Source organism: Seriola lalandi, unplaced genomic scaffold, assembly GCF_002814215.2.
Source record: "Seriola lalandi dorsalis isolate HSWRI2012SDOR001 ecotype SW California unplaced genomic scaffold, Sedor1 jcf7180002054767, whole genome shotgun sequence".
Lineage (NCBI taxonomy): Eukaryota > Metazoa > Chordata > Actinopteri > Carangiformes > Carangidae > Seriola > Seriola lalandi.
In genome coordinates, this window is record NW_019525320.1 from 3,206,364 (window position 1) to 3,232,687 (window position 26,324).

The 26,324-nt window shown below is 41.4% G+C and overlaps 2 protein-coding genes across 2 annotated transcripts; both read right to left on the reverse strand.

Moving 5' to 3' along the window:
- Nucleotides 1-1,356: 1,356 nt before the first annotated feature.
- erbb3b (erb-b2 receptor tyrosine kinase 3b) lies at nucleotides 1,357-18,672 on the reverse strand. Its single transcript, XM_023425051.2, has 28 exons — nucleotides 18,339-18,672; nucleotides 15,243-15,397; nucleotides 14,930-15,116; nucleotides 13,012-13,137; nucleotides 12,838-12,900; nucleotides 12,498-12,616; nucleotides 11,401-11,542; nucleotides 11,087-11,200; nucleotides 10,880-10,997; nucleotides 10,719-10,792; nucleotides 9,938-10,028; nucleotides 9,104-9,306; nucleotides 8,710-8,842; nucleotides 8,515-8,608; nucleotides 7,138-7,295; nucleotides 6,789-6,845; nucleotides 6,407-6,548; nucleotides 6,112-6,231; nucleotides 5,885-5,983; nucleotides 5,481-5,666; nucleotides 5,233-5,388; nucleotides 5,029-5,104; nucleotides 4,766-4,912; nucleotides 4,580-4,677; nucleotides 3,735-3,911; nucleotides 3,561-3,632; nucleotides 2,937-3,219; nucleotides 1,357-2,774 (listed from the first exon to the last, which is right to left on the reverse strand). The coding sequence occupies exons 1-28, from the start codon at nucleotides 18,415-18,417 to the stop codon at nucleotides 1,861-1,863; spliced, it is 4,383 nt and encodes a 1,460-aa protein (XP_023280819.1). The 5' UTR covers nucleotides 18,418-18,672; the 3' UTR covers nucleotides 1,357-1,860.
- Nucleotides 18,673-21,464: 2,792 nt separating this feature from the next.
- arf3a (ADP-ribosylation factor 3a) lies at nucleotides 21,465-26,036 on the reverse strand. Its single transcript, XM_023425253.2, has 5 exons — nucleotides 25,964-26,036; nucleotides 24,592-24,774; nucleotides 24,375-24,485; nucleotides 23,880-24,004; nucleotides 21,465-23,794 (listed from the first exon to the last, which is right to left on the reverse strand). The coding sequence occupies exons 2-5, from the start codon at nucleotides 24,737-24,739 to the stop codon at nucleotides 23,633-23,635; spliced, it is 546 nt and encodes a 181-aa protein (XP_023281021.1). The 5' UTR covers nucleotides 24,740-24,774; nucleotides 25,964-26,036; the 3' UTR covers nucleotides 21,465-23,632.
- Nucleotides 26,037-26,324: the final 288 nt, after the last annotated feature.

The window sequence follows — 26,324 nt, forward strand, 5'->3', positions numbered from 1 at the left end:
CCCGACTTCTACCGGCAGCTTACGATCACTAGATCCCGCCTGCCGCCAGAGACACACTGCGCAGTCAAGATAGTTCACGGCTCAGCCTCGTGCGCTGACTGGAGAGCTGCAATGCCTGTTAACATTTCCAGCAGCCCAATGTAACGTCTACAGAAGCATGTTTTGTTTGCTATCATATACAACAAAGAAATGCATCAAAGCCTCACGTTAGACATACTGAAACCAGCAAATATTTGGCATTTTTGTTCGGAAATTTTCGAAAACAAATTCCTCACTACTACCGCTACTTGTACTTTCCTTTTTTTTACTCTACAACCTTTATCTGATCACTTCACTAACTGGTTACTTTACAGATTCAGATTATATATGAAGCATAGAAATCGATTACGTATACGTATACATAAGTATGATGCTTTGTCATAGTATGCAACAGTATATACATGAAATGCTGAAACAATTATTCAATTAATTGAGAGATTGATTGACAGTAAATTATTTGGCATCCATTTTGAAAGTAATTTTTTCATGTAACAATATCCAACGTCTTCTCAAATGTAAGGAAATACCTGTTTATTCTTTAATATTTAATAATAATTTGAAAGTTTATGGTGTTGGTTGGACAAAATAAGCACTGAGAAGGTGTCACTGGGTAATTGTGATGGCATTTCTGATTATTCTCTGAATCTTTACAATCCAAACAAATCAATCAATCAATTCAGAATATAATCAGAATAATCTGTAATGAAATGAGTCACAGTCAACAGGACAGCCTGCTAATGTAGAGCTGCTAATGAATGAATTTTGTGTTTATTACATTTATCAAGGGTCACAGAATCCAAAATGACTGTTCAGATAAAAAGACAGTCATGCATTATAAAATAGTAATGTCTTATTTTTTGTCTTATATGTTTCAGGACGAAATAGAAAAAATAAGGTCAAGATTTGGAAAATATGGAAATGTGGATATGAAATGTATAAACCAGTATCGCAAACATGTATAACTGAGTTCACAGAGTTCACATTACTCTCTCGTGTAAAGTGCACCTCTCAAGTAAGGTCATTTAGAAAAAGGATTTACGGGATGCTCTGGTAAACCCATTAGTGGATTTGAACGAAAACGGAACAACAAGGAAGTGAATCTCTCACTCCTCTGATCATCTTTGATCTGCCTCTGACCAAATCGCGCGCGAGTGTTTCACTGATGCGTTCACATGCCTCCATCTCATCTTTCTGCTGTTCACTGTCACTATAATTGTATTCGATTGTGGAGATGTGCGTCGTGTTTGTTTGCGTTATTTAATGACTCACGTCGATATAAATGCTATAAATAAACAGCTAAAATAAATGAATGAGTGCTTTTAATACAAGTCGATATTTTATTGTTTTATTTTATAAACACAAGACAATGTAAAAAAAGACAGCTCTCTACAAATCACAAATAACTGCATAATTGCAAAAATAATCATATTTATTTGTTCACTTAATAATTCACATTAAAATAAATTGTACAAAAAGACTGCTTAACAGAAGTGGGACTGGAAATTACACAATTATTGTAAAAGTGAAGCATGTGATGTAAAGGAGTCCTTATGCAGTTCATGGGCAAACACCACATTTTGCCTGCTATAGCCTTTATTTTGTTGTACTGTACCAATTCACAGTTCATGAACGTTCACTTACTGCACCATAAAACTGTGAAAGAGATTCATAGGTGCATTTCTTTTATAACTTTTATTCTTCAAATCTTGTTGGATGTTGGAACTAAAAAAAAGGCTGTAAAAAATTACAAAACTAAGAAAGTTTATGACAGGAACTGAAGTAACAGCAGCAGTTACTGTGTCTCTGTCCCAGTCCACATTATTAGGTGCGTACAGCATCTGGCTTGAGGAACAGTCTGCTGTGCCAGTAGTCTGGGTTGTCAAAGGATGTGTTGCTGCCAGGTTCCCCCATGCCAGCACACACCTTGATGTATCCCCCGATCCCTGCACACCTGCCAGAGCCCACCTCTTCAGAAACAGCCCTCCCCTTCACCGGGAGGTTCTGGTAGTCAGCCTGCTCCCACCCACTGGGCACCACTCCAAATCTGGTCATCTCCTCATACTCCACCTTTTCTCCCCCGGCTGTGAGCACATCTGGCCTGGGCATGACCATACTGCTCAGATTCCCCTGATGTGAGGGTTGTTTATTTGTGTTGTGGTACTTGTGATCTTCCTCTTCTTCCTCGTGCTCTTTTTTCAACACCTCCACTATTTGGTCTGTTTCCTCTGTCTCTGCTGCACTCTTTGCAGATGTTTGACTCCCACGTCTCTCCCATGCTGGACCCTCTCCCTCTGTAGAGTTAGAGCGCCTGATATCCATGTATTCATACCTGCCCATCCCTTGGGCTGCCTCTTCTTGGTCTTCCACAGCTCCGATCACTCTCTCACAGTCCCCAGGTAGCTGATGTTTGTCTGTGGAGGAGCTTCGCTCTGCTACAGTTCCCTTACAATCCTCACTTACTTGTTTACTCCTTACAGCTAAGATTGGTGTCTGTGTTTCCACATCTGCTGCGTCCTCTACAGGTAATGAAGCCATGAAAGTCCGAGAAGGTAAAGGTGAGGTTTTACTGCAAAGTGCCACCGAAGGGGCAGCTGCCTGAGATGAGACACCTCTGGCTGAGCAAGGAGGAGACTCTTTAGTCATGATTTCATACTCCTGGGAAGGATTTATCACCACAAGGGACAGATTATTCTTCAGTCTTGAGTTTCTTCGGCCAGAATGAGAAACTCTAGAGACTATTAGCCATGAAAAAATGTGAAGAAGGAAGAAGATAAGGGAAGAAATCTTGATTATATTTTGTTTATGGCGTAATTTATAAGTTTCACGTTTCAAAACACAGAAAAACAACAAATAATGGGACAAATCAGCATGCTCCCATTTTAGTTCTGATAATTTACCTCTCTCTGGAGTCCCAGGTGACCCTGGCAGGACGTAGCCATAGTGGTCCACCTCTTCCTCCTCCTCTGCCGTCCACACCTTGTATGAAGATGGGCTCGATGCTGTTGAAAGCTTTCTGTGCCGGCTGATGGATATACGAGGATTACCCCTCTCTGAGCCAAATCTGGCCCTGTGAAGGCTCCCAGTCTGCAAACCTTCCTCGGCCTCTCTGCCACTCCCCCTGACCCCTGAACTCTCAGGCAGTGTCCGCACCGAGCTCAGACGAGACCTCTGAAACCACAGCTGAGACAGAAAAGCAAAGACTTGGACTGATGCAACAGTTCATAGAAATGAATCCTGTTATTTTCAAAGTGGGACCAGCTGGAACCTGAATGACTCATTGCAATGTGTCTCACTTCCTGAGGTAATAACCTACCGTCAGTGCTGGGTTTTGTAATGCTGATTTCAATATGGCTATTGGCAAAGTGTAGCAATAACTCTGATTAAAATGAAGCTGTTGAGAGTTACAGCTAAACATATCTACTTTATCACCTGTGCAGCGCAAGCATCAACCGACATCAGTGTTAGCGGGTGGGAATGTGTTTGTTTTCGTGCATGTGTGCGAATGTGTGAGACTGTCACACCTGGCGGATGCTGTCCACAGGGCTGGGGGTCATTGGCAGATATCCAATAGGTCCAGCCTGAGAGCTGCCACTCTACAAATCAGGGGAGAAAAAGTGCCATGTGCAGTTTTATTTGCCTCTGATTCTCTGAAGATGATCCTGAAACAGACTAAATCGACATTGTTTTTTCATTACCCTGTAAGAATTAATCCGTGAGCGCGACAGACTCCAAGATGGAGAGTGTTGAAGAGGAGGAGTAGCCAAGCCATCCTCCAGTCCCACCTCATCCTGGTCTTCTAAATCTGCATCCAGAAGTCCTCGCTCTGATTCTCTTCGATGGATTTCGACCGAGGACGGTTCTCCTCCTTCCATCTACAGAATAACATTGAAGTACAGGGTTTAAATAAATGAGCGATAACCCTACCTCAGTGGTGGAATGTAACTATTTAATCAAGTACTTGTACGCTTTTGAAGTACAAATTACTTGAGTATTTTGATTCCACGTCACTTTGTACTTCACTACAATTCAGAGGGATATTTTTAAACACCTCTTTAACTGCACTACATTTATTTGACGGCTGTAGTTGGTTCTTACTTTAACAATTAATTGTATTTTACATACAAAACATATGAAGTGGTTATAAAGTATTAGTACACACTGTTATAGCTCAAACCGTCCAGCAGTAGATAATGTCAGAGCTGAGATGATTAGTTTATGAAACCATTAGTCCGTCGGCAGAAATGTACAACTGTTTCAATAACTAAATAATTGTTTGATGAATTTTTCATGCGAAACTGTCAAACGTTTCCTGGTTCCAGCTTCACACCTGAGGATTATTTTAGGACCTTATTACAGTCTGCTGAATCATTTTGAAGACTGACTATTGATCAGTCAGGGGAAGATGTTTAAAGGTGTAATTTTGGCTCGGGGTTATTTTGATCAGCTTCACTGTTTTCTGAAGTTTTTTACAAACCAAACAATCAATCAGTTGAGAAAATAATCAGCCGATTAATCAATACTTCCGGCACCACTGCCTCACCTTGATGACGAGGTATCTAGGCGGGTCTCTTGCCATACGAGTAAAGTCACTGGCCAGCTCTTTGAAGGTCGGCCTTATATTTTCATCAATCATCCAACCTGAAGAGAAGAAGGGAAGTCATGCAGATCGGTCAGTCTTTGTGCACACCTGTGCGTACTGGTGCAGTGTTTTTTTTATCACACTCACATTTGACCATGACCATGTACACGTCTATGGTACAGATGTGGGGCTGCGACAGACGTTCCCCCTTCTCCAGCAGACTCGGCACCTCCTGAGGCTGCACGGACGCATACGGCTCCGCCCCAAATGACATCATCTCCCACACCGTCACCCCTGTCCCAGAAGAGAGACGATACCCTTTACATTCTCCCTGCCAAAATTCACTGACGGGAAAGTTGATTTATCAGTACATACTGTACAATGCTGCACACGCTCACACAGCCTCTTACCATAACTCCAGACATCGCTTTGATGAGTGTATCTTCGAAACAAGATGCTCTCAAGCGCCATCCATTTTATGGGCGTCTGGATTGGGAGACAAATTGCAGACAAGACATACAGACTGATTTCCATTAGTGGAAGAGACGGTGAAAACCTCTTAACTGTGACTTAACAATACAAAGTGTTTCTCGAAATTAATGTGTCCAAACAACCTTGGTGTCAGTGTAGACGTATTTCTTGTCATCAGGGTAAAGGAGGTCCGCCACACCGTAGTCAGAGATCTGGACCTGGTAGTCATTCTTCAGCAGGATGTTGCGGGCAGCCAGGTTCCTGTGGACCATGCAGTGTTCTTCCAGGTAGTACATACCCTGAGACACAAACATGTAGCTTTGAATATACTCAGCTTATTCATAACAGCTGGTTGCTTAACAAAATAAACTTTAATTGCCACTACACTCACTTTAGCAATCTGCACACACCAGTTGAGCAGGCGCTGGGGGTCCAGGCTGTTCTTGTGCTGCCTGATGTGCTCCAGTAAGGACCCCTGCGAACTGAGCTGGGTCACCAGTTGCAGACTGGCACCTGGACAGATGCCCAGCAGCCTAACGATGTAGGGGTGGTCCAGGCTGCCCATGGACAGCATATGCTACACAGAGACCAAGATGACATACAGCAACACTAAGTACTTTTTGTGATACATATATTTTGTGGTATGTATTTTGTCTGGAAAAAAATCTCACCATTATTTGTAATAGGCATCATTTTGCAACATGAAAACATCTTCCCCTTACATTATATGTCACATTAACTGCTATTTCTGAGATGTTTTTTTTTTCAGGAGTGTACAAGTGGCCGGATTCTCACATCAGTGATCTCAGTGAAGGTCTGTCGGCCTGAGCTGTCCTGGATGGTCTTAATGGCCACAGGGATCTTCACTGTCTCTCCCTCTGGAGTCCAAAATCCCTTAAACACAAATGAAATGTGCAGCTGCAGTCACATCAGTCCTCATGAAGTCTGTGAAACTTGTGTTAGACTGAGACTAAAGCTATAATAACACATGATTTCGTGGATCATCAGTGAATATCACTAACCTTGTGCACTGTGCCAAAAACGCCAGAACCAAGGGCTTTGATTTTTTTCAGCTCCGACGGCCTCAAGATTCGGGCATGAACCTTTGTACCTTTCTCTCCAGGACCCAGTGGCTCAAAGCTCTGCCAAAAAATGACAGTTATTCCCGGATGATTTTTTCTCTCTCTCTCTCTCTCTCCCTCTCTCTCTCTCTCTCTCTCTCTCGCTCTCTCTCTCTCTGAAAACAAATACATGCAGCAGTCAAATCATAGGCAGCTCACAACAGCTCATGGGGTTGGATGGTCTCTAAAGTCTCACCTCTCCACTCTCCAGGTACCTCCGCATGGCTCTCTTGCGACGGATGGCCAGGCCTCGGTGGTACAGCACACCCAGGAAAAACAACACCAGGCAGAAAATCAAGCCAGCCGGCACACCTAAAGCTATACCTGTGATCTGACCGCTGCAGAGTGAAGCAGAGAGAGATGAAAGCGAGGGGACACACGGTGAAAAGGTCAGAAACTGGGGTAAGAAAAGATGATTATCTGATATGATCTGACTTAGTTTTTGTATTTTTACTTGAATATCCTTCATGAAATGTCTGATTATAACGGAAACACCGGGCCACAGGTTGCAGTCAGTTTACACACGTTGCACATTGCGGCTTAGTCATTAATATTCACCAGCAGGGGGCAACACTCACCTGCTAACAGCCAGTCGTGCTGTCTCTAAACAGTCATTTAATCCTGGGCCTGAGCATCTGAAACAAGCAAACATCATAATCTTCAATCAATCAATCAATCAATCAATCAATCAATCAAAAGAAATTGAATAAAAATGAAGACAAACTAGTAAAGATAAAATAAAGAAATGATAAAAGAGAGGGAATGTTTGGAAGTGAGTAAAACTAGAAATAAAAGTAGAAATAAAATAAATAACCAGAAATAAAAGTAAGATATTAAAAGGAAAATAACCCAGAAAGTGATCATAGGATTAAAGGAAAAACAAGTAAAGATGAAAATACACACATGCACTTTAAAGCCTGGTCTCACCCCTGTGTGCAGTTGTGGTGACATGGTTCACAGTGACCCTCCCTGTTTGGGTATTTGAAAATCAGCCCCTTCTGTCCATCGTTTACTCCAGTGGGACAAGAGGACATGCAGTAAGGACCGTCTCGAAGGTTGGCGCACGCCACACACTCATCTGCACCCTGCCAAAGAGAGAGAGGAAGAGAGACAGTATCTGAAACAGACTGAATAACTCTACTGGGAGGCAGCTCTGTAACCTGAAACCAACCAAGGCATAGTAGAAGACACTATCTCTGTGTAGCCTTTATAGTTTCCAATCCTTAAATCACTTATTACAATTGGCCATTATTGATTACAATTTGTAAGGTAATGGGAACGAATGGCAGAAAGTCAATACCTAATTTCTCAATGAGGTGGAAGATGTCACAAGGGCATCAAAGGTTTAAAATTGTTTATTGATTCATGTCAAATTTCTTTCACTAATTCAGACGCCCATCATTGTGTGATCAACAATTTCCTTCTAATGCAAAGCAAAGAGTAACTCACTCCTGAACAGTATTGGCATGATGATACATTCACACTCTGATATAACAGAACTGTTAAAACCTGTAGAATAAAAAGCTTGTAGAATATGATTCAAAGCTGATAGAAAAAACACAATTGAATAAACAAAACGACAAACTATTCTACAGGTTTTAACAGTTCTATTATATCAGAGTGTGAATGTATCATAATGCCAATACTGTTCAACTACAAACTCTTCATCTGGAAACAAACAAACATTTAACACCTTGACGTGCTTTCTAAAGTTGGACAGCACATTTCTGTAGGTAGTGATGAATGTTGCTCGTGTTAAACACGTGTTAAAAACATTTAAAACAAAATGAATCTTTATTTAATTTGAAAAATGTAAACATGGACTAGAAGAATCTTCAGAATCATCTTTATCTAACGTGGCCAACTGAGCTGTTCAAACATGCAGCAGCACAACATGACTGACAGTGGAGGAGTTGGCTGAGATTGATTTTTCTCCTGTGATCAACACAGTGTATGGTTCATCACATTTTCAAAATAAAAGATTCATTCCTCTGACTAAAAGCTCTGCTTCACAGTAACAAGTACTTCACGTCAGAAATGTAGTAGAGTCTAAAGTACAATATTTGTCTTTTAAGTGTAAGTGTAGTGGAGTAAAAGTCATAAGTTTACAAAAAAAAAAATACTCAAGTAAAGTACAGATACTCGAAAAATATACTTAAATATAGTACTCAAGTAAAAGTACTTTGTTAGTGTCCACCCCGGTCGTGCCCTCCACAAGATTTCGAGTGGGTAAATGCCCAAATGTCAACAAGAGTTGAAACACAGACCCTGAACCTTTGTTTTGTTATTAAATGAAGTTATTACCGGTCCGGTGCAGCTGGCTTTCCCATGCTGAGGCTTACACTCCGGATGACAGGCGACACACTCGCCATCAGGCCCTGCAAATTCTCTCGGAGCTCTGGGGGCACAATTTTCAAAACATATACCGTTAGACAACAGTAATGTATCCATCACACAAACAACAAACAGGCTCATGAATATCAGCTCATATCTACTGACCCTGTGTAAAAATTACAGCTGCCCACACATCTGCCGTCTCGGCTGTAGTCCCTACAGGAGAGACACTGGTCAGGCCCCGGGCCCCAGCAACCTGAGTCTGAACACAGTGGGTCGCACACATGGCCCTCTGCAACTGCGCACACAGCGATGTAAGAAACAGCATCAGCAACACAACAATGATTCTCACATGCCACTCAAACTAACTCAGTGGTAAGATACAAGAAGATAATGAAGAATTAATCTTTTGATTTGTGTAATACAGAGAGACTAATAAAAGCCATTGATTACTTAATGACTGACGTGTGTGTACAATTTGTTCACTATAAAGACATTCAACATTTCATTTGAAACACAGAGGAGATTGTGTCTCTGCCGGACCCCGAGCTCGCCTCACCACACTCTGCCAGCGGCCTGTTGTTGTTGAGGTTGTTGACTCGAACTCCGCGGCCTCTGAACATCTGCGTCCAGTTTACGGTGTGGTGGTAACAGAGGTTGGCGTTCTGACTGATGTACACGCTGCCATCACTGATCTCCCGGAGGGAGCGCAGGCCCAGCGAGGTAAGAGTGGAGATGTGCATCACCATCAGAGAAAAACGCCTTCGGTTTGAAGGTTGGAGGATGCAGACAACAAGAAAAGAGGCAAAGAAAAAAATTATTTGAAACAACAATTAATATTTGAAACAAATGTCAAATAATAAAAACACTTTGTTTCTGCAGATTGTGTTTCATTTCTAAGCAAAATGACGTGCTGCAGTTTGGATGTTGGCGTTATAGGGATCACACACGTGCACACACACACGGTCCACACCTCTACACAGCTGTGAGAAGAGGGAGGTTAGAGAGTGTAGACTCAATGCACGGGGGGCTCGTCATGAGGTGTTAACATGGAGGGTGTAGAGTGTGGAGTAGACACATGGTTATGCTCCACACTGAACATGTGATACAGATACAAACAGCAGAACCAGCCTGAGGCATGAGGCCGGTGCTTCAAGCTAGATTCTGTTCATTATTCTTCTTGATTAAAGTCCTAATAAATAATAAATGGTTTTAGTTCTGTTCAAACATCTGCTCCTTCCATATAAAGGTAAGTCCTGCTAACGGATTATTTACATTTATCGTATTTCTCTGAACTGATTTCAGCTTCTTCTGGGCAAACCCTGACTGACACACATAGACTATCAACATGCACGTCATTTGCACATTCACATGGCGTGTAAACAAGCCTCACTTGTAGAGCGACCTCCCCTGGATGGTAGTGAGGCTCGAAAAAACAGACAGATCATCCAGCTCTCTGGGCCACGACTGGATGTTTAGAATATCTGAACAGAAAGCACAGTGATAATATCAAACATGATTTAAGGAGCATATAGTATAATGTTGTGCACATATCTTCATAGCATACCTCATATACTGCTCTCATTTCTGTAAATATTGAATTGTATTAATAAAAATATAAAAAATATAAAAATATATTAATATTATCATTTATCTTTCTAAGTATTTGTTCCTGTCATTTTGCAGTTTTTATGCCTCCACTCCGGTGACAGTCAGTGTCCGTCTCATTCTCGTGGACACGATATCTATAACACCTTGACGGAACTTCTTTAAATTTGGCACAAACGTCCACTCTGACTCAACAATGAACTAATTTGATTTTGAGGGTGAAAGGTCAAGTGCGCGGTGACCTCACAAAACGCGCTTTTGGCTTTGTGAACGCAAAATATCTCTGTAGCAGGATTTCTTCAAATTTAGTAAAAACGTTCACCTGGACTCAAAGACAAACTGACTAGAGTTTGGTGGCTAAAAGTCAAAGGTCAAAGGTCAAGGTCATGGTGACCACACAAAACATGATTTTGGCCTGGCAGACTCGATATCTCAAGAACTCCTTGAGGGAATCCCTTCAAATTTGGCTCACATGCTCACTCAAGGATGGACTGATTAGACATTGGGGGTCAAAGGTTGTGATTCATTACGATTTAACATCAACAAACTTTACTGTATGCACAAACCTGTTATTTCTCTGACGGTGCGGAACACCTCCAGCTTTTTGGCATCCAGGGGTGGGATCTTTTTAAAGTCATCTCTATGAAGAATAAAAAAACACAATATGAACCTGCTGACTGTGAACGGCACTGTGAGCTGAGATTCCTCAGGCAGGCCTGACAATTACCCAAGAATCCCTGTGACCAGAAAGTGAAGACTGCCCTGGATCTTGGTGCAGTTGATGAAGCTGTCAATGTTGCTGGAGTCCACGGTCTGTCTGTGTTCAGCACCTGTTCCTTCACACACTGCAGGGAAGACACAACCACAACACTGAATTTGATGATTGCCAAATAAAGTCGGTGTAAGTTCACAGAAAGTATTTATCAGTGTCGACCTTTTGGGCATAGTCCGCTGCAGAGCTCGCACTGCCTCTGGCCCTCTCTCTCCACCTCCGTCTTGTCTGGAGGACAGACGCTCACACAGGAGCTACCGTCCACCACAAAGTGGGCTTGAAGAAGAAAGAAAAGAGAGACACGGGAGGTAGATTTCAAGACAGAACAACCGGCAACATTCAAGAAACTGAGCCCATCTTTTCATGTGTTACAGTGTCACTGAGACTAATAGGACAAAAAATCTGCAGTTTTCAAGTTGCACAAAAAGAATAACAACAGAAGAGGCTGAGCATACAAACACACAGGAGCTACTCACTGGGGCACTGAGAGACGCAGATGGATCCGTACTGATATTTTGCATTAGGGTTGGTCTCCATTTGAAACGTCTGCTTGTTATAGATCAGAGTCTGGGGACACTGAGGCACACAGGCTCCGGAGTCATTGAAATGACGGCATGCCTAAGTACACACACACACACACACACACACACACACACACACACACACACACACACACACACACACACACACACTTGAGCAATGGATCACTTCACTAGATGAGATTTCCATTTGAAAACAGCTATGCTACGACTGCAGTCCAGTATTTGTAACTAAACCTTTGCATGTTTTCACTCCAAGCATGTAAATCCCGTCATTGTACAAATAATTTGTTTAATATGACGTTTGGCTGCTCTTCACAATAACACTATAAAAGCTTGTATGTTGATGTACAGACTGAAATAATCTTTAATCTAAAAATGGCCTCCAGAGGATGAATGTTGGAGATTTTGGTGATGCCCTGACATTTTTAGTTTTGAATTAAATGGCACCCTTGGATTTTAAAGTCCTCTGCCATGAACTGTTGGCAGAGAAATAACAATGCTAGCTACGAGCTATGAGAAATAACAACTCAGGAGACTAAATCTAATGTTGCAAAAAAGATCATTTCAGTTTGTTGCTCTTAAAAGTCGGATGCACCAACAAGAGAGAGAGAAAAGTTCATATGCACAAAGGTATAACCACAGGTTGGTAAGAATTAGCAAAAAAAAAAAGAAGTGGGCTGAGTGTCTGTAGTATCAAGTGTGTGCAAGGGGATTTCCACATCACTCTACAGTTTTACTGTAACACAAACCAATAGCTGCCTGGAAGAAAGGAAATAAATCAAAAGCATGTGTGGTTTGTAATTGATGAAGTATAGATAAAATCCACCAGTTTGATCCTTAAAGACTTTTAAGTGTGTGTATTACGATAGAATCAAATGTGATTGGAAACATCGAATTGGACTAAAAATAGACAAAACAAGGCAGTGTGGAATGAAACCCTTGATAAACCTACACTTTACTATCTACAAAGACTGTCTGTGTCTTTAGTTTATTAACAGATTCCTGCAGAAAGATGAAGACAGAGCACTTACAAAGCAGTCTACGTCCAGAGGGCCTTTACATCCTGCTGCACACTCTATGTGACAACAGTCCCTGGGGCTCGTCCCAAAACAGCGGCCGTTACACTGAGGAGCGCACACCGTCTTAGTCACTGAGACACACAGGAGACACGGGTTGAGCAGAGGTCACCACTGTGCATGTGTTGTGTTGTGTCTTTGTGTGTTTGTGTGTGCATCCTCTTCTGTCTCTGAAGAAAGACATTCAGTAAAGAGAGGGAGGGAGGAGGAGCAGAGAGAGAGAGAGAGAGAGAGACAGAGAGAGAGACAGAGAGAGAGGAGTGGTAAAATGGAAACAGAACAATTGGGCACTCACAGATCTGACATTGGTCCTTATTTGGCCCCCAGCAGTAATCTCCGCACGATTTGTGGCATGGGCCTGAGAGAGAGAGAGAGAAAGAAAGAGAGGAAGAGACAGAGAGGACTCATAAGAAAGAGACAATCTAAAGATAATTTGGGATATGTGAAGCAGGGCTATCCCAACAGAGACCTCTCTCTCCATTGTACTGGATGTCAATAGGAGCACTGTTGTCCCTGATGATATCTTGCCAGAAGATCCAGGGGCCATAACTCAGGTACTTGTTGTTGATAATCTGCACTCCTCCCTCCAGGATCTCTGTGAATAAAAGGGTGAGACAAGAAACAAGCCATAAGCGGAAAGGATAAAAGCAGACAGGATATTCTTGACACTTTAGATTACAGCCTACAGCTTGCAGTGTAAATATTTATTAGCCTGAATACTGGGTAAAATATCAAATACTTAATGGTCAATATGAGGGACCTAGAACTAAATTACCCTATTTTGATTATAGTACATATTAAATTATTGCAAGATACAGACAGGAAGCAACTGGCTAAGTGTTTTACAAAAGTTAATTGGCACCACAGGTTCTTTCCAACATCATTTTTGATCTACAGACGGATATTACATTAGACCTCAAAACTGCACTATTCCCCAGTTTTTATCTCTCCCATTGTAAACATGTCTATACTATAGCTATAGGACTAACATCCTTATTCCCAGAGTAATGTTTTGTTCCCCAGCAACACCAATGTAACCTTCACCAATTATAATAAGTACTCTGTATTTAAAAACTTTTTTACAATGTAATTTCGCCAAACTATTTTTTCTACCCATTTTCCAAATGTACCCTATAATTATAAAGTAGGTCAGTAATTTAAAAGTACTTACAGAGAAATCTAGCTCCTCTTAAAAACAAAATTGTTGCCCCCTTATTCCCTAATCTCTTGTACTGAAGGGTCAAAAGGGTCAGTAGTATTTCATTCATACTCCATATATGTACTAAACAATTATACTGTATATGAGGAATCTGTAATCTAAAGCACGACTGACATTACAGTTATCTGTCTTTCTACCTCCAAGTAGCTGCAGCACACTGGAAAAGCCTTCCCCCACAACACATCTGGACATTCATACAGAGCATTTTATTGGGTCACTAGAAAACAGTTTTCAGTCTTGGAGCTTGAAGGTTCATTACATTGGTATCGTATAGTTTTATAGTGTAGTTTTCAGTCTTCCTTAACTTACTCTTCACAAGGTGTGAAACACGCACATGTCTAGGTGACGTTCACTCATTCTCACCAATGTTATTTGGGAACTGTATGAAGGTTTTGTGGGGGAAGAGTGGATTTAATGTCAGTATTTAGTATATTTTATTTTACATTTCACTTGTGAGTGTTATTGTAAATGAAAATAAAGTCAGATAGTCATATTAAATAATGATTATGTATTTTTGTTATTTGCCGGGTGAAAGTATTGCATTTCTCACACCCATAATGACCTACAGAGGTGGCACATGTGGCCCATTCACTGATTCTGTGGCAGTAATAAGTGTGTATTTAGCAGCTTGTCACTAAAAAAATATAGAGTGGCTGAATTTTCATGGCCATGAATATAAAGTCAAGGGGATGGTCCAAAAGGATATTAACAATGCTCTGGAAAGATTTGTTTTTATTATATAATGAAGGAAGGGAGACTAAAACTGAATCCCTGCACTCCTTGCAATACATCACCATGTCTAGTTTTTATCCTGCGTAACAAGATATCAGGACAATGAGCTACAGCTGAGACTGTGATTTCTTCTACATGTTTTCTTTATTTTGTCTTTCTGGGTTTTGAAAGAATGAATAACAACCAGCTATAATTATCTGTCTCTGTCCATAAAATGGTTATTTTGTATTTCTTTCCACAACAAACCTTAAGACGAAGTTTACTTCAAGGAACAGCAGGACGCGCATTTGTCTTGTTGGTGTTATTGAGTTCATGTGCCTATGTTCTCACTGACTCAGTAAATCACAGACAAAACACCCTTTAAATCTTGTATATATAGGCCATCTTTTTCTGTTTTGCTGTCTCTAATGTCTCATCCCCCTCTAACCCTCTTCACCTGTCAGGTTCGCGAGCCCCAGCTGCCGCAGGCCGTTGGAGCCGTCCTTGGGGTAATTGAAGAAGACCGAGAGGGCAAAGCGCCTTTCATACAGGCTGTTTCCTCTGATGATCCGTAGTTGCCCTAAAGGAATCTCCTGAAAGTGGTTCATAACAATGAGGACGTAACCAGTCACATCCCGGATTGTCTGGAGGGGAGAAGGGGATCATCAGAATGAAACAAGGGGAAGATAATTTGATGTACTCCACATGCAGAGTGGGAGCACTTGCACAATCAGATGAAAGAGAAGGGAGTGAGGAAGGAGAGTGTTCACCTTGAGGAAGGAGAAGTCCCAGTTACTCTCGATCTGAGTGATCTCCAGGTTTCCCATGATGATCTCACAGCCATCATACCGGTCCTTAATCAGGTTGTACTGATGCTCCTGAGAGCCTGTGGAGCTCAGGCCGTTCTGCGTGCCAGGACACACCACTGACACAAGGGAAGAAAGACACCTGTTACTCCACGTTTGAAGAGAAGCTGCAGATTTAAAGGACAGGTTCATGTTGTAAAGATCCATATTTTCTTTCATTTTCCTCTTCCTTTCTTCACCCACCTCACTTCCTTTCCTTTCCTTATCACTGATTGGCTCTTGCTTTCACCCTTACCACCCCTCATTTACCTGATTGACCTCACCTGGGCACTACAAGATTATTTAAGGGCTTCACTCCACTCATTCACTCTTTTTCACTTTCGCGTGGAGCAGCAGTTCCTGGTAAGAGAACTTTGTGTCTTTGGTCCTTACACTTTGTCTCTTAGTCTCTGAGAACTTTCTTTATCCTTATTTCTTGAAGAAGTACATAATGAGACTATGATTTGTTGAGTTAAATTCAATCTTTACTCTTTATTTGTCCTTTCAGAACCAGCAGCACATGCGTGTTTTCCTTTCCATGTTTGAAACAATTATCTGAGAATGAACCTTTTGTTGGATTGGATTGATGTTTCACGGCCTTTGTTCTTACCATGCAACCTGACCCGATACATGGTTCACATTTGTTCAAATCTGTCTTAAATAACACCCAAATGCCCATACATGTTCCATCCATCCATACTGGCCAAAGAAAATCATTTAAGGTCATATCAATGTAAGCAAAGGGGGACGAAATCCACAGGCCTCATCTTGTGTAAAAATGATTACTGACATTCAGCTGAAGGTGATAGGAGTTCTGATAAAAATGGCTATTGTCTTTTTAGTGAAAGATTCCCTCCAGAGGGATGGTAACACAAAGTGGGAATTTTGTACTAACTCAGGCTGCTTAAGCTTCATGATAGCTTCAAGGTAACTTTGGACACTTTTACGCAGTAAACTTACACTGACGGTCTCTTTGTGGATGGAACTAGAGCAAACAAAAACTCCTTCATAGGCAGGTTAGTATTGTTTTAAGACAGACTTGAAAGAATGTGAGTCTATCCTTTAGAGAGTGAGTGAGAAGGGGAGGCAATCCAACTTCAGACCCCCCCCCCATTTAGAATATAAAGACATTGTGGGTCAGACCATCACCTACATGTTAAAAGCATGTATGTATGTATGCATGCCAGTGGCTTTACATGTTTTAGTCCAGATGACATACATTCTGCATCCTCATCATCCTGTAAACTGTGCAGAATGTTTTGGAAGTAGTTTCAGACAGCCATTGGTTTCCATTCATGAAAATCAATAAGCAGACTCTTGAAACTTTGAGTTGTGTAATCCACCACAGTGAAATCAGTGTTATCATTGCAACATAATGCAGAGACTTTTTTAATCAATATCCACTTAAACTCCATCATGTAACTATAATTAGATTTCACCATGCAGAAATGAATGGAAACCAATGACAGGCTAAAGTGGTGGAGAATGTATTTGAATAGTTGGGAGACAATTAAACTATATAGTATGATCCTTTTTAAAGCTGGACAAATGGAAAATGTCTGACCGGCAGGGTTGCACTGTTTCTGCAGTGTTTATGGCTTTAGCGAGTCTCCCTGGTGTATGTGCGTGCGTGCGTGTCCGCGTGTGTTGCTGTGTTTCTGTGTTCCCTGCAGAGTTTGATGTGAGGCAGGGTAAAGCAAGCAGGTTCTAACCCCACTACATGAAGCAGTATAGGCCTGGGGCTGATGGAGAGGAGGCCGAGGGTCGAGGGAACAGGGCTTCTCACAGACAAAGTGCCTCATTGTGATGAAGCTATAAATGTGGTCAGTGTGTCCCAGTGAGTGAAGAGTGATGCAGTGACAGACAGTGCTTCTGTGTGTGTGTGCATGTGCGTACGTGTGCGTCTGAGGGGTCTGCATTGCTGAGATCATACCAAAAAACAATGGGCCATGTGTGAGCTGGACACTCTGGCAGAGAGAAGGGAAATATCGTGAACGGAAGGAGACATACACACCATCTCGTACTGACCAACAAAAAAACTGTGGCACAGGCCCTTCATGTGCAACAGTTAGGCACCTGCAGCAGTAAGCACCAGTCATATTTCCTGTCTTCTCTGCGAACATGTGGAGATATAAACCAGAATCTTCCTGCTTTACTTAACATAAACAACATTTGAGACTTGCTGCTTGTGTTGTTATGAACAATTCGGTCAATATGGATATATCCCCATGAACTCACTCTTTACCTGGATCTGGGAGAGCTGCATGACGATTCTGACTATTAGGACAATTAAAACACACATGCATGCACAAAAGACTTGCACAGGTGTACCTACATAATGCAAACAGGTGTAAGCTTTTATAAACTAAAAGCATTTCTAGCAGTAAAAGTGTGATTATTACTAAAAACTAACACTTTTTTTACACTTTAACCCCCCCCCCCCTTTAACATTTATGAGCAGCACAAATAAGTGGTTTATAACGCATGATAATGTAGTTGTAACCAAGTTACTGTGCTCAGTGACGTTTTACAAATGGGGCCATTGCCATGCAGGCAATTTAGCCCCCACCAGGGTCTTAATGCTGCTACCATTCATCACTAGCAGTATATAAAGGAGATATATTGCTGCATTAAGAGTCTTGATTACAGCCCAGTACTAACAGTAAAAAATGGCTCTCGAGGAGAACAGAGTAAACACTGTGTGATCTGAGACAAAGGAAAGAGATCAGGGTGAATAGTTAATAAAACAAGGCTAAAGCTAATTCTATTCTGTTCTATTCCACAATATAACTGAGTCCATGCCAAGTTAGCAGCTGTGACCTTTCAAGACAGGCAGATCATGCTGAGCAGTAACCGCCAACAGGTGAATTCAAACAGGAAAACAAGAGAAAGTTTAAAGGTAGAGCAAATGTAACATGGAAAAATGAACTACAACCCTGTATTTAACATATTTTCCATTCCTACTTAAAGTAAATCTCTTTAAACAGGTGAGACAAGGTGTCTGATATGAAGTGATCTTACCTTCATGAGTTTGTGTTGATGCTGCTTGTAGCCTCCACGTTAAGGTCACGCACAGCAGAGCGACTCGCCAGTGGTTCATGTTGATATTTATTGAGATAGTATCATATCATACAAGTGTGGATAGTCCGGTGTAGGAAAGTATTGATGTGTATATAAAAAAGAAAACATATATATCAAGCCAAAAATGAATCAGGTTCCACGCACCGTCTCTGTACGATGAGAGAGGAAAAATAATCCAATGTCATGAAGTCAAAGTGAAGGAGAAAAGAAACTCCTTCTTTAAAACTTCGCTAAAAACATTAGTAATAAGAGCAGATAAATCGCGCCAATTGCAAAACTGGAAAAGACGAACAAGCGGCAGTTTATTTTGATGCTGGGTTTTCCCCCCGCAGAGGGGACATGTGATTGGCCAGGAGCCCGATTTATTCACCAATCAGACGTTGGTCCGTCATTTTTTTTTTTTTTTTTTTTTACAAGCTGCAGCCTCAGTTGTTGACACTGAGCCTGCAAGACGATAAAAACTGTGGAACTTCATGTGGGACAGAGAGTAAGAGATAAGAATCGTTTTTAATTTCTCTAAGTAAACATATTAGATCTGCACATTTGAATGAATGAATGAATCGTCAGACTGGTTCTTCTACCTTCAATAGTTCAGGTTGACTGCTTTTGTGTGAGCATAATATTGGCACTGGACAAGTTAACACCAGTGATCAAAACAGAAATATATGCAGCAAACAAATGCTCATAATCTAGGCCTAAACCTTCTGCATGTGCACCAGCGTGAACACCATGTTCCCTATATGTCTGTCTTTATGTGCAGTTATTTTGGTTTCATGTTGTCAGCTGCTGCATGTGGAAGCAGCGGCTGAGTGGCTGCACTGTTTCCCCCCGTAAAGAGCAGTATTGTCCCCGCAGCCCTGTCAACTGGTTAATCACCTCTTTGATGCGTATGTAGCAGCTCGTCACAATGGGCACATTGTCAGATGGTCAAGTGACTTCTGAACCCAAAACAAGAACATGTTTAATTTTGAGAAAATGTCCGTCGAAGCAGTCAAGATTCCTGAACATGAAGCTGTGAGTGAAAAGCGGGATGACTCACTAATGGATGAATATCTGTAACAGCTTCTGACAGATGCACTGTTAATCTGATTTCTGAAGGAGAGAGAGAAAGAGAGATGAACAGTTGCTGTTTGTTACTATTCTTATGTGGAAACCATGTAAACATCATTATGATCAATCTTCAGTGGAAATTTGATTCCAATGTTGATTTCTCAATCTATCTGATGTGTTCACAAATAAAAGTCACCAAATACAAGAATACAAAACGTTAAAGATAAAGCCTTTTTTTTTCTTTTTTTTTTTTTTAATTGCAACCTGTTTTACCTACAAATTAATTGTTGTATTATTTGTGCATCAGCCTGTACAAGCTGAACTCATTACCGGCCTCCCTCAGTTGTTCTCTGTCCAGCAGGAGGAGACAGAGTCTGAGTATTGGTGCTCTGATAACAGAGCTGCTGCTGCTGCTGCTGCTGCTGCTGCTGCTGCTGCTGCTGCTGCAGGGCCTCAGTCAGTGTTTACACCTACATGTCTGTTTTTACATTGTCATTATTCTTTGACCCTTACGTTTTGGTGCAATCTGTACTAATAAAATGATCGGCTGCCATTCATCCTCTTGCCTATTGAATGGTGGAAAACTTTGCAGGACGTCATTACTCAGTAAGTTGGAAGAAGTTTTCACAACTTGAGTCAGTGAGGGTTTTTTTTTTTCTTTTTAATTTTTTTTCTCTTGCTCATTAAAACTGTGAAAAGTAGAAAATATCAGTGGGAATGAAACTAGAGTGATATCAAACAAATATGAGGGTTTTTTTTTTTTTGTGGTTATTTTTCACATTCCCAGGAGGGTTTGATGGTTGTCATAAAGGCCTGATGATCCCGCGGTTTCTGCAGAGTTTGGCACTTTCACAACGCCACCATGGTGTTAGCCTCGGCGTCAGCCCTGGTGGCCCTGTCCCTTCCAAGGCGAGCTGTGGGGGTGACTGCTGTGGCCTTTTGCAGTTGCCACTCCCTTCAGAGATTGATGAATTGATTGTGGGGCTGCTGCCAGTGTGTCTGTGCCCTGGGTGAAGGCGTCCCGGTTACGGGTGGGAATCCCAGCTATGGCATCCGCCCTGGGGCTACTATTGTAGCCGTCCTGCAGGGGGCCCCGGGGGCTGGTGGCCCCGGGAGCAGCTCTGACCCACATACTGCTGTCACACCCCTGGAGACACAGCAGCACTCTCCCCTACATGGACCTCTGATTGGCTCCGATAAAATGACTCTCTGTGAAGTGCAGCTATTCCACAGGGAAACTACCTGATTGTGCCAGACTTCTCTTGATGACAGCAGTTAGGAAAGGCCAAAAGAGAAAGGCGACATACATCCATGTCGTTCCCACCTATTTGACCTGCTCTTTCCCTACCAATGTCCGCCACTATGTTTTCAATAATCAAGCTTGTAATGTGTGCTGTTAATCAATCTGGCTTAGTCTTGGCTGGAAACTCATATGATGAAAGTTTAAAGTCTTCCCTCCACTCAAAGAAGCGTCTTTATTATTCTTTCTTCATTTGAATGTTTGACCTTCACTCTGGAGCATTATGTATGAGCACGGTTTGATACTAAAAGGTTGTTTTCACATTCATCTATTTAAAGTGGAAAAGTTTCCCTAAATCTCAGGGGTGGCATCGCAACTAGTTCAAAAGCTAGTTGTGCTCCAAATATGTAAAGTTATACAAGCGTGATGCGAAAACATCTTGTCTTATGACATGAACAATATTTGCATATATAGAGATAGATTATTAAATGATATAGATCTTAGAATTTCCAACTAGTCAATTTATATTTTTTATCACAAATTATTATTCAGAGTATTTTTATATTTTGTGTCACATTTCAAAAGGGCTGTGATCTAAACAAATATACAGATAATCAGGCACAATCATTGGCCTCTGTATAAGGCCTTCATTGAGTCAAATCATAACCTAAGAGAGCAATGGTGAATGATGACGAGGAAGAAGTTGATTTTTTTTTTTCTTTTATTGACTGATCGATGTAGTGCCAGGAATCATCAAATCACTCAACACTTTTGCACCAGTTTGTGTTGCTTTAATTTCCTCCACTTAATAAATCCATTGTTCCTTTTTGAAAACACATTAACAGCTGGAATGTTTTGCAGTCTTGCTTTTCTGCCAATAGTCACTGAAAGAGGGATGTTTAGCCACAACAGTACTGCGAGTGTTGTTACAGATCATAGGTGAGATACTTGAATGTTGGATATTCCTACATACAAACCTGTTATCAAAGAGAAATTAACCACTGGCAATATAAGGCCACAAAAACAATTTTCACACCAAACTGAACGTAATAGAGGGCACGTCACACACACAAGCTGCTGTCAGTTATACACGTCTGCCAACACACTGAACCCAATATCTACAGGTGTATCAACAACACTTTCAATTTGACCGCGAATACCATGATATACTTTTCTTGTTACATAAACATATATACAGTTGCGCTGACATAGAAAAGCATGCTTTTGCATATTGGAAGGTTGTTCGGTAAACTTTACACTAAATCCATAACATTTATCAGTACAGCATTGTTCCAACCAGCAGCAGTAATTTAGACTAACAAATTTAGTCTGAGGAAACAGGCTATTATAATTCACTTTTATTACAGATCTTGTACAATATTAACATGCCTTATGGTGCAGTATTACTATCATCCTCTCTCCTATTGTTTTCAAATTATGTGATTTGTGAACACTCAAAAAGACAACAGTCTGATCTAGTTAGCAAATTAAGAAAAAAAAACAACACTAAAATCAACACTTTCCCTTTGATCCAAAATAAATAAAATACTCCATTCGAAAATACGAGAAAAGAAAAAAACAGACATTACATTTTGTACAACAATAATGCATCTAGAGTTATTTTGTGCAACGTGGAACACAGAAATACGGTCAACACAAGAAACACATTTATAATGTCACGCCAATAAGGAATGAATAAATCAGGATGACAAGCAATGTGAGCTCTTTTGATAGATGTAGTGAAGCTGCTCGCACAAACTGACTTAAAAAATAAACATTCAAAACCATGTAAGCTCTCTAATATTTCCAATCACATGCTCTGCTGCACCGCTCTGCCGCATCACTCTGCCGATCACTCACAGGCCAATAGCATCATTTTTTTCCCCAAGCCACAGAGCTGGCACAGTGTGCCTGCTCTGTCATCTGTATCAGTTCGGCTATCACACCTCACTGACGCCAGACAAACTGTTTTAACCCTTACCGAGCCAGGCAAGTCGACTAAGAACAAATCTTTATTTACAGCAGCGGCCTGCAGTAGTTCACAGCTGTTACAAGCCCATGAGCCAGTATTGGGATATCTCCATGCAGACTGGGAAGCAGTAATATACAGTGATATGGAGGCTTCTTTTTCACCAGCTGCCTTAGCAGTAAATGCACATTGCAATAAGGGGAGAGAAAGAATACGCTGCACTTAGAAAATAAAATCAATAAATGAACTTATGAATAAATAAATACATGTTGACAAAAATATAAATTGTTTAAGACTCTCCAGTATGTCAGCAGATTTTGAGTTAGAGAAAATAAATAAAATAGTGCATTTAAATAAAATCTGAACAAACTGTTTTTTAATAAAATAAATGAAGCTCTGAAGTGCATAATTTGGTGGTGGTAAAACATCTGCATGGACAGGAAATGACAACTTGACATTTATCTGAGCATGTATGAGTGATAGTATGCTGAGATAATAATAATAATAATAGTATTCCCACTATACTATTATGACATTCTTTATAATTTACATCAAGTATCTGAGAGAGGGTTGCTCTGCCATCATGATTTTCTGAACAAATTAAAAGGTGACAGAGGTTAAAGGTCATAGACTGCAAAGAGGGGGAAATACATACGCCTTCACAGTAACATTATACTATTACGTCCCAATATTTATGTATTTAGCTTATAGAATGTAAGTCATTTTGGTCAACTTCGACGCCATTGGTTTCTAAATGATTAAAAACTCTCACCGCAGATCCAAACAAATTAAATTGATCAAAGTAAAGAAAATCAAATAAAATAGAATAGAAGTATTTGGGGGGGGGGAAAGCCATTGAGAGTCACCCCCTGGGAGCTTTTCAGCACTGCCTCTCCGTGTAAACACAATGGATCCACTATAACCACTACCTGGAGCTGGCACCCAGGCTCTTCCCCGCTCTACTGACCGAACCCTTCACTTTTTGTTCTTCAGCTGATTGGCCAGCCAGTCCAGGCCCTCGTAGAGACCGTCGCCGCTGGTGGCACAGGTGGCCTGAATGTACCAGTTACGGTGGCGTAGGGAGTGCAGGCCCAGCTTGTCTGTGATCTCTGCAGCATTCATGGCATTGGGCAGGTCCTGGACACAATCACGTGGTAAAGTATGTCAATCAGAGGGCTTCAGTTGGTGAAGAAACAGGCAGACATGCAAGGAAAGCCCATACCTGTTTGTTGGCAAAGACGAGAAGAACGGCATCCCGCAGCTCGTCCTCAGCCAGCATCCTCATCAGTTCCTCCCGGGCTTCGTTCACTCGCTCCCGGTCGTTGCTGTCCACCACAAAGATCAAGCCTGAGAGGAGAGATGAGAGCTTGAGTCTTTTCAAGGATTACAAAACAAAACCATCAGCTCTGCTATGCCCGAATCAATTCCATCCCACTTTGTAACAATATGCTGACATCATATTGTTAAAAAAAAAAAAAAAACATATCGCTCAATCAAGCTTTTTGATTGTCGAGGCTTTCAACATGACTAAGATGATAATAATTTGAAACAGTTGGAGGCTGTATGCAAATGACATCATCCAAAGCATTAGTCAAATGTGCCCTCAGGTGCTGGGGGTGAGTGTGTGTTGCAGGATCTGCCACAGGACTAGATAGGTCTTGTTTACTTCATCATGGCAGACTACCGCATCATCTAAAAGGCTGCTGGACCGGCTCACCCTGGGTGTTCTGAAAGTAGTGCCTCCACAGGGGACGGATCTTGTCCTGACCACCCACGTCCCACACGGTGAAGCTGATGTTCTTGTACTCCACTGTCTCGACGTTGAAACCTGAATAACAAGTGTATTAAAATTAAAATGAGTTACATAAGCTGGTTAAACTCAGAGACATATGTTTTATATAATGCTATCAATAATGAATTCTTTCTTCACACACCGATGGTGGGGATTGTGGTGACGATCTCCCCCAGCTTCAGCTTGTAGAGGATGGTGGTTTTCCCAGCGGCGTCCAGCCCCACCATGAGAATCCTCATCTCCTTCTTGCCTATGAGGCTCTTCAACAGGTTCCCGAAGATGTTCCCCATGATGACAGGCGGCTCTCAGCTCAACTGCAACAGAACTGTCACACAGAGAGTTGAAAAAGACCACTTACTATATATAGCAACAAAGCAGCCAAAATAAACCACAATTAGAAAGTCAAAACCACAAAAAAGAAAAAAAAAAAAAAAAAAAAAAAGGAAAAAAATCCCACAGTGAGACACAGTAGCTCTTCAAAATCAACTCTCAACATTACCACCTCATTACAGCTGAAAGCCACCTCAGAGGAAAAGCCAATAAAGGCATACTTCACACCTCGGCAGGCAGCTGACCTGACTTAAAGACTGTTGCTTTACACTTTGACAGCTCACTGGTGAAACCAGCCGCCATACTGGATCTCTGTAATGTGGATCGGCTTTCAAGTGGTGCAGAGTAACCACCTTTTTATGCTGTTTGCTGGCAATTGCAAATATAGCAGTGTAACTATCAGTTCATATTATATTACATGACACATAACCTTAGCTTGTGTGAATGTCTTGTGCACACAATCTAAAGCACCGATGTGGGATTTTACTTTTCTGTGCTCCTTCACGGTGAGGGCTTTTTAACAGGCCAACTCTGCAGTCAACTTGTACTAGCCTGCTCAACCTGAGATGCATTTGATAATAACAAGGATAGTCCAAAATTAGCAAAGACAAAAAAGCATCCACAGCCTATTGTGCGGCAGATAGAGCATCCATCTTTCTCTGGGTACCCTTCTTGTTTTATGATTAACCATCTCCGTGACTGTAACCCACTGACAAGCTCCATGTCCATTCATTTATATCAAATACACAGGGTACAGCTGCTAGCATAGCCTGTTACAGCTGCAGTGGCCGCACATCCATGTACATCTGTCATAATGCGAAGGGAAGACGGCTGCTGCTGTTGCTGCTGTTGCTGCAGTCCAAACAGGCGTTGAATGTGAATGAGCCGAGTTACGTATTTATGGCTTCATAAAATAATTATTTGAGCGTAGTTAGCTAGCAACAATATTAGCTAATGTCTTCAGTATTCAAGGGAAGAAAAAAATCTCCGGGTCAATTTGTGTGCTGTAATCCGCTCGTACAGTCACGACAACACCAGCACTAGTCGGCCCGATGTCGTCGAGTCACGGCCGTTCATTCAAGCTATACGAGATGTTAAAACTGACAACCACGCTGCGCTCACCCTTTAATATACACGAATACATCTTTGAACATTTTCCACATTTGCATCTCATTCACACTTACCCGTCAACGGCAGGCAGGCTACCAGCTGGATTCAGGCAAAGGACTGGATGACAGTCTCGCGATGAACTCCGACTCTGACACTGTGTAATCTCGCGGTAGTTGGATTGTCAAGAACACCTCTCACATTTGTCATCCCGGATGACTTGTTGGAAGCCAGGAGCACTGCTGAAGGGCAGCTCTAATTTAATTGTCTCTTTATAAAACATGAAAATTATTACTTTAACATCCCCTTCAACCTGCTTTGACATTTAACCTGCTGTAGTGATGCTCAAATGCAGTCGACAGCATTTAAGACAAGATTCCCACACAGAATCCTTTTTAACAAACACACATTGTAAGTGTTATTTGTATGCAGTTACAG

What these genes read in the sequence shown, in the direction of transcription:
- erbb3b (XM_023425051.2), bottom strand. Translation starts at nt 18,417, where the DNA reads ATGAACCACTGGCGAGTCGCTCTGCTGTGCGTGACCTTAACGTGGAGG. An exon ending in ATCAACACAAACTCATGAAG is followed by an intron (nt 15,398 to 18,338) that starts GTAAGATCACTT and finishes CCCTTGTGTCAG; the next exon opens with TGGTGTGTCCTGGCACGCAG. An exon ending in GCACGACTGGCTGTTAGCAG is followed by an intron (nt 6,549 to 6,788) that starts GTGAGTGTTGCC and finishes TTCACTCTGCAG; the next exon opens with CGGTCAGATCACAGGTATAG.
- arf3a (XM_023425253.2), bottom strand. Translation starts at nt 24,739, where the DNA reads ATGGGGAACATCTTCGGGAACCTGTTGAAGAGCCTCATAGGCAAGAAG. An exon ending in CTACTTTCAGAACACCCAGG is followed by an intron (nt 24,005 to 24,374) that starts GTGAGCCGGTCC and finishes CTCTCCTCTCAG; the next exon opens with GCTTGATCTTTGTGGTGGAC. An exon ending in TCGTCTTTGCCAACAAACAG is followed by an intron (nt 23,795 to 23,879) that starts GTATGGGCTTTC and finishes GATTGTGTCCAG; the next exon opens with GACCTGCCCAATGCCATGAA.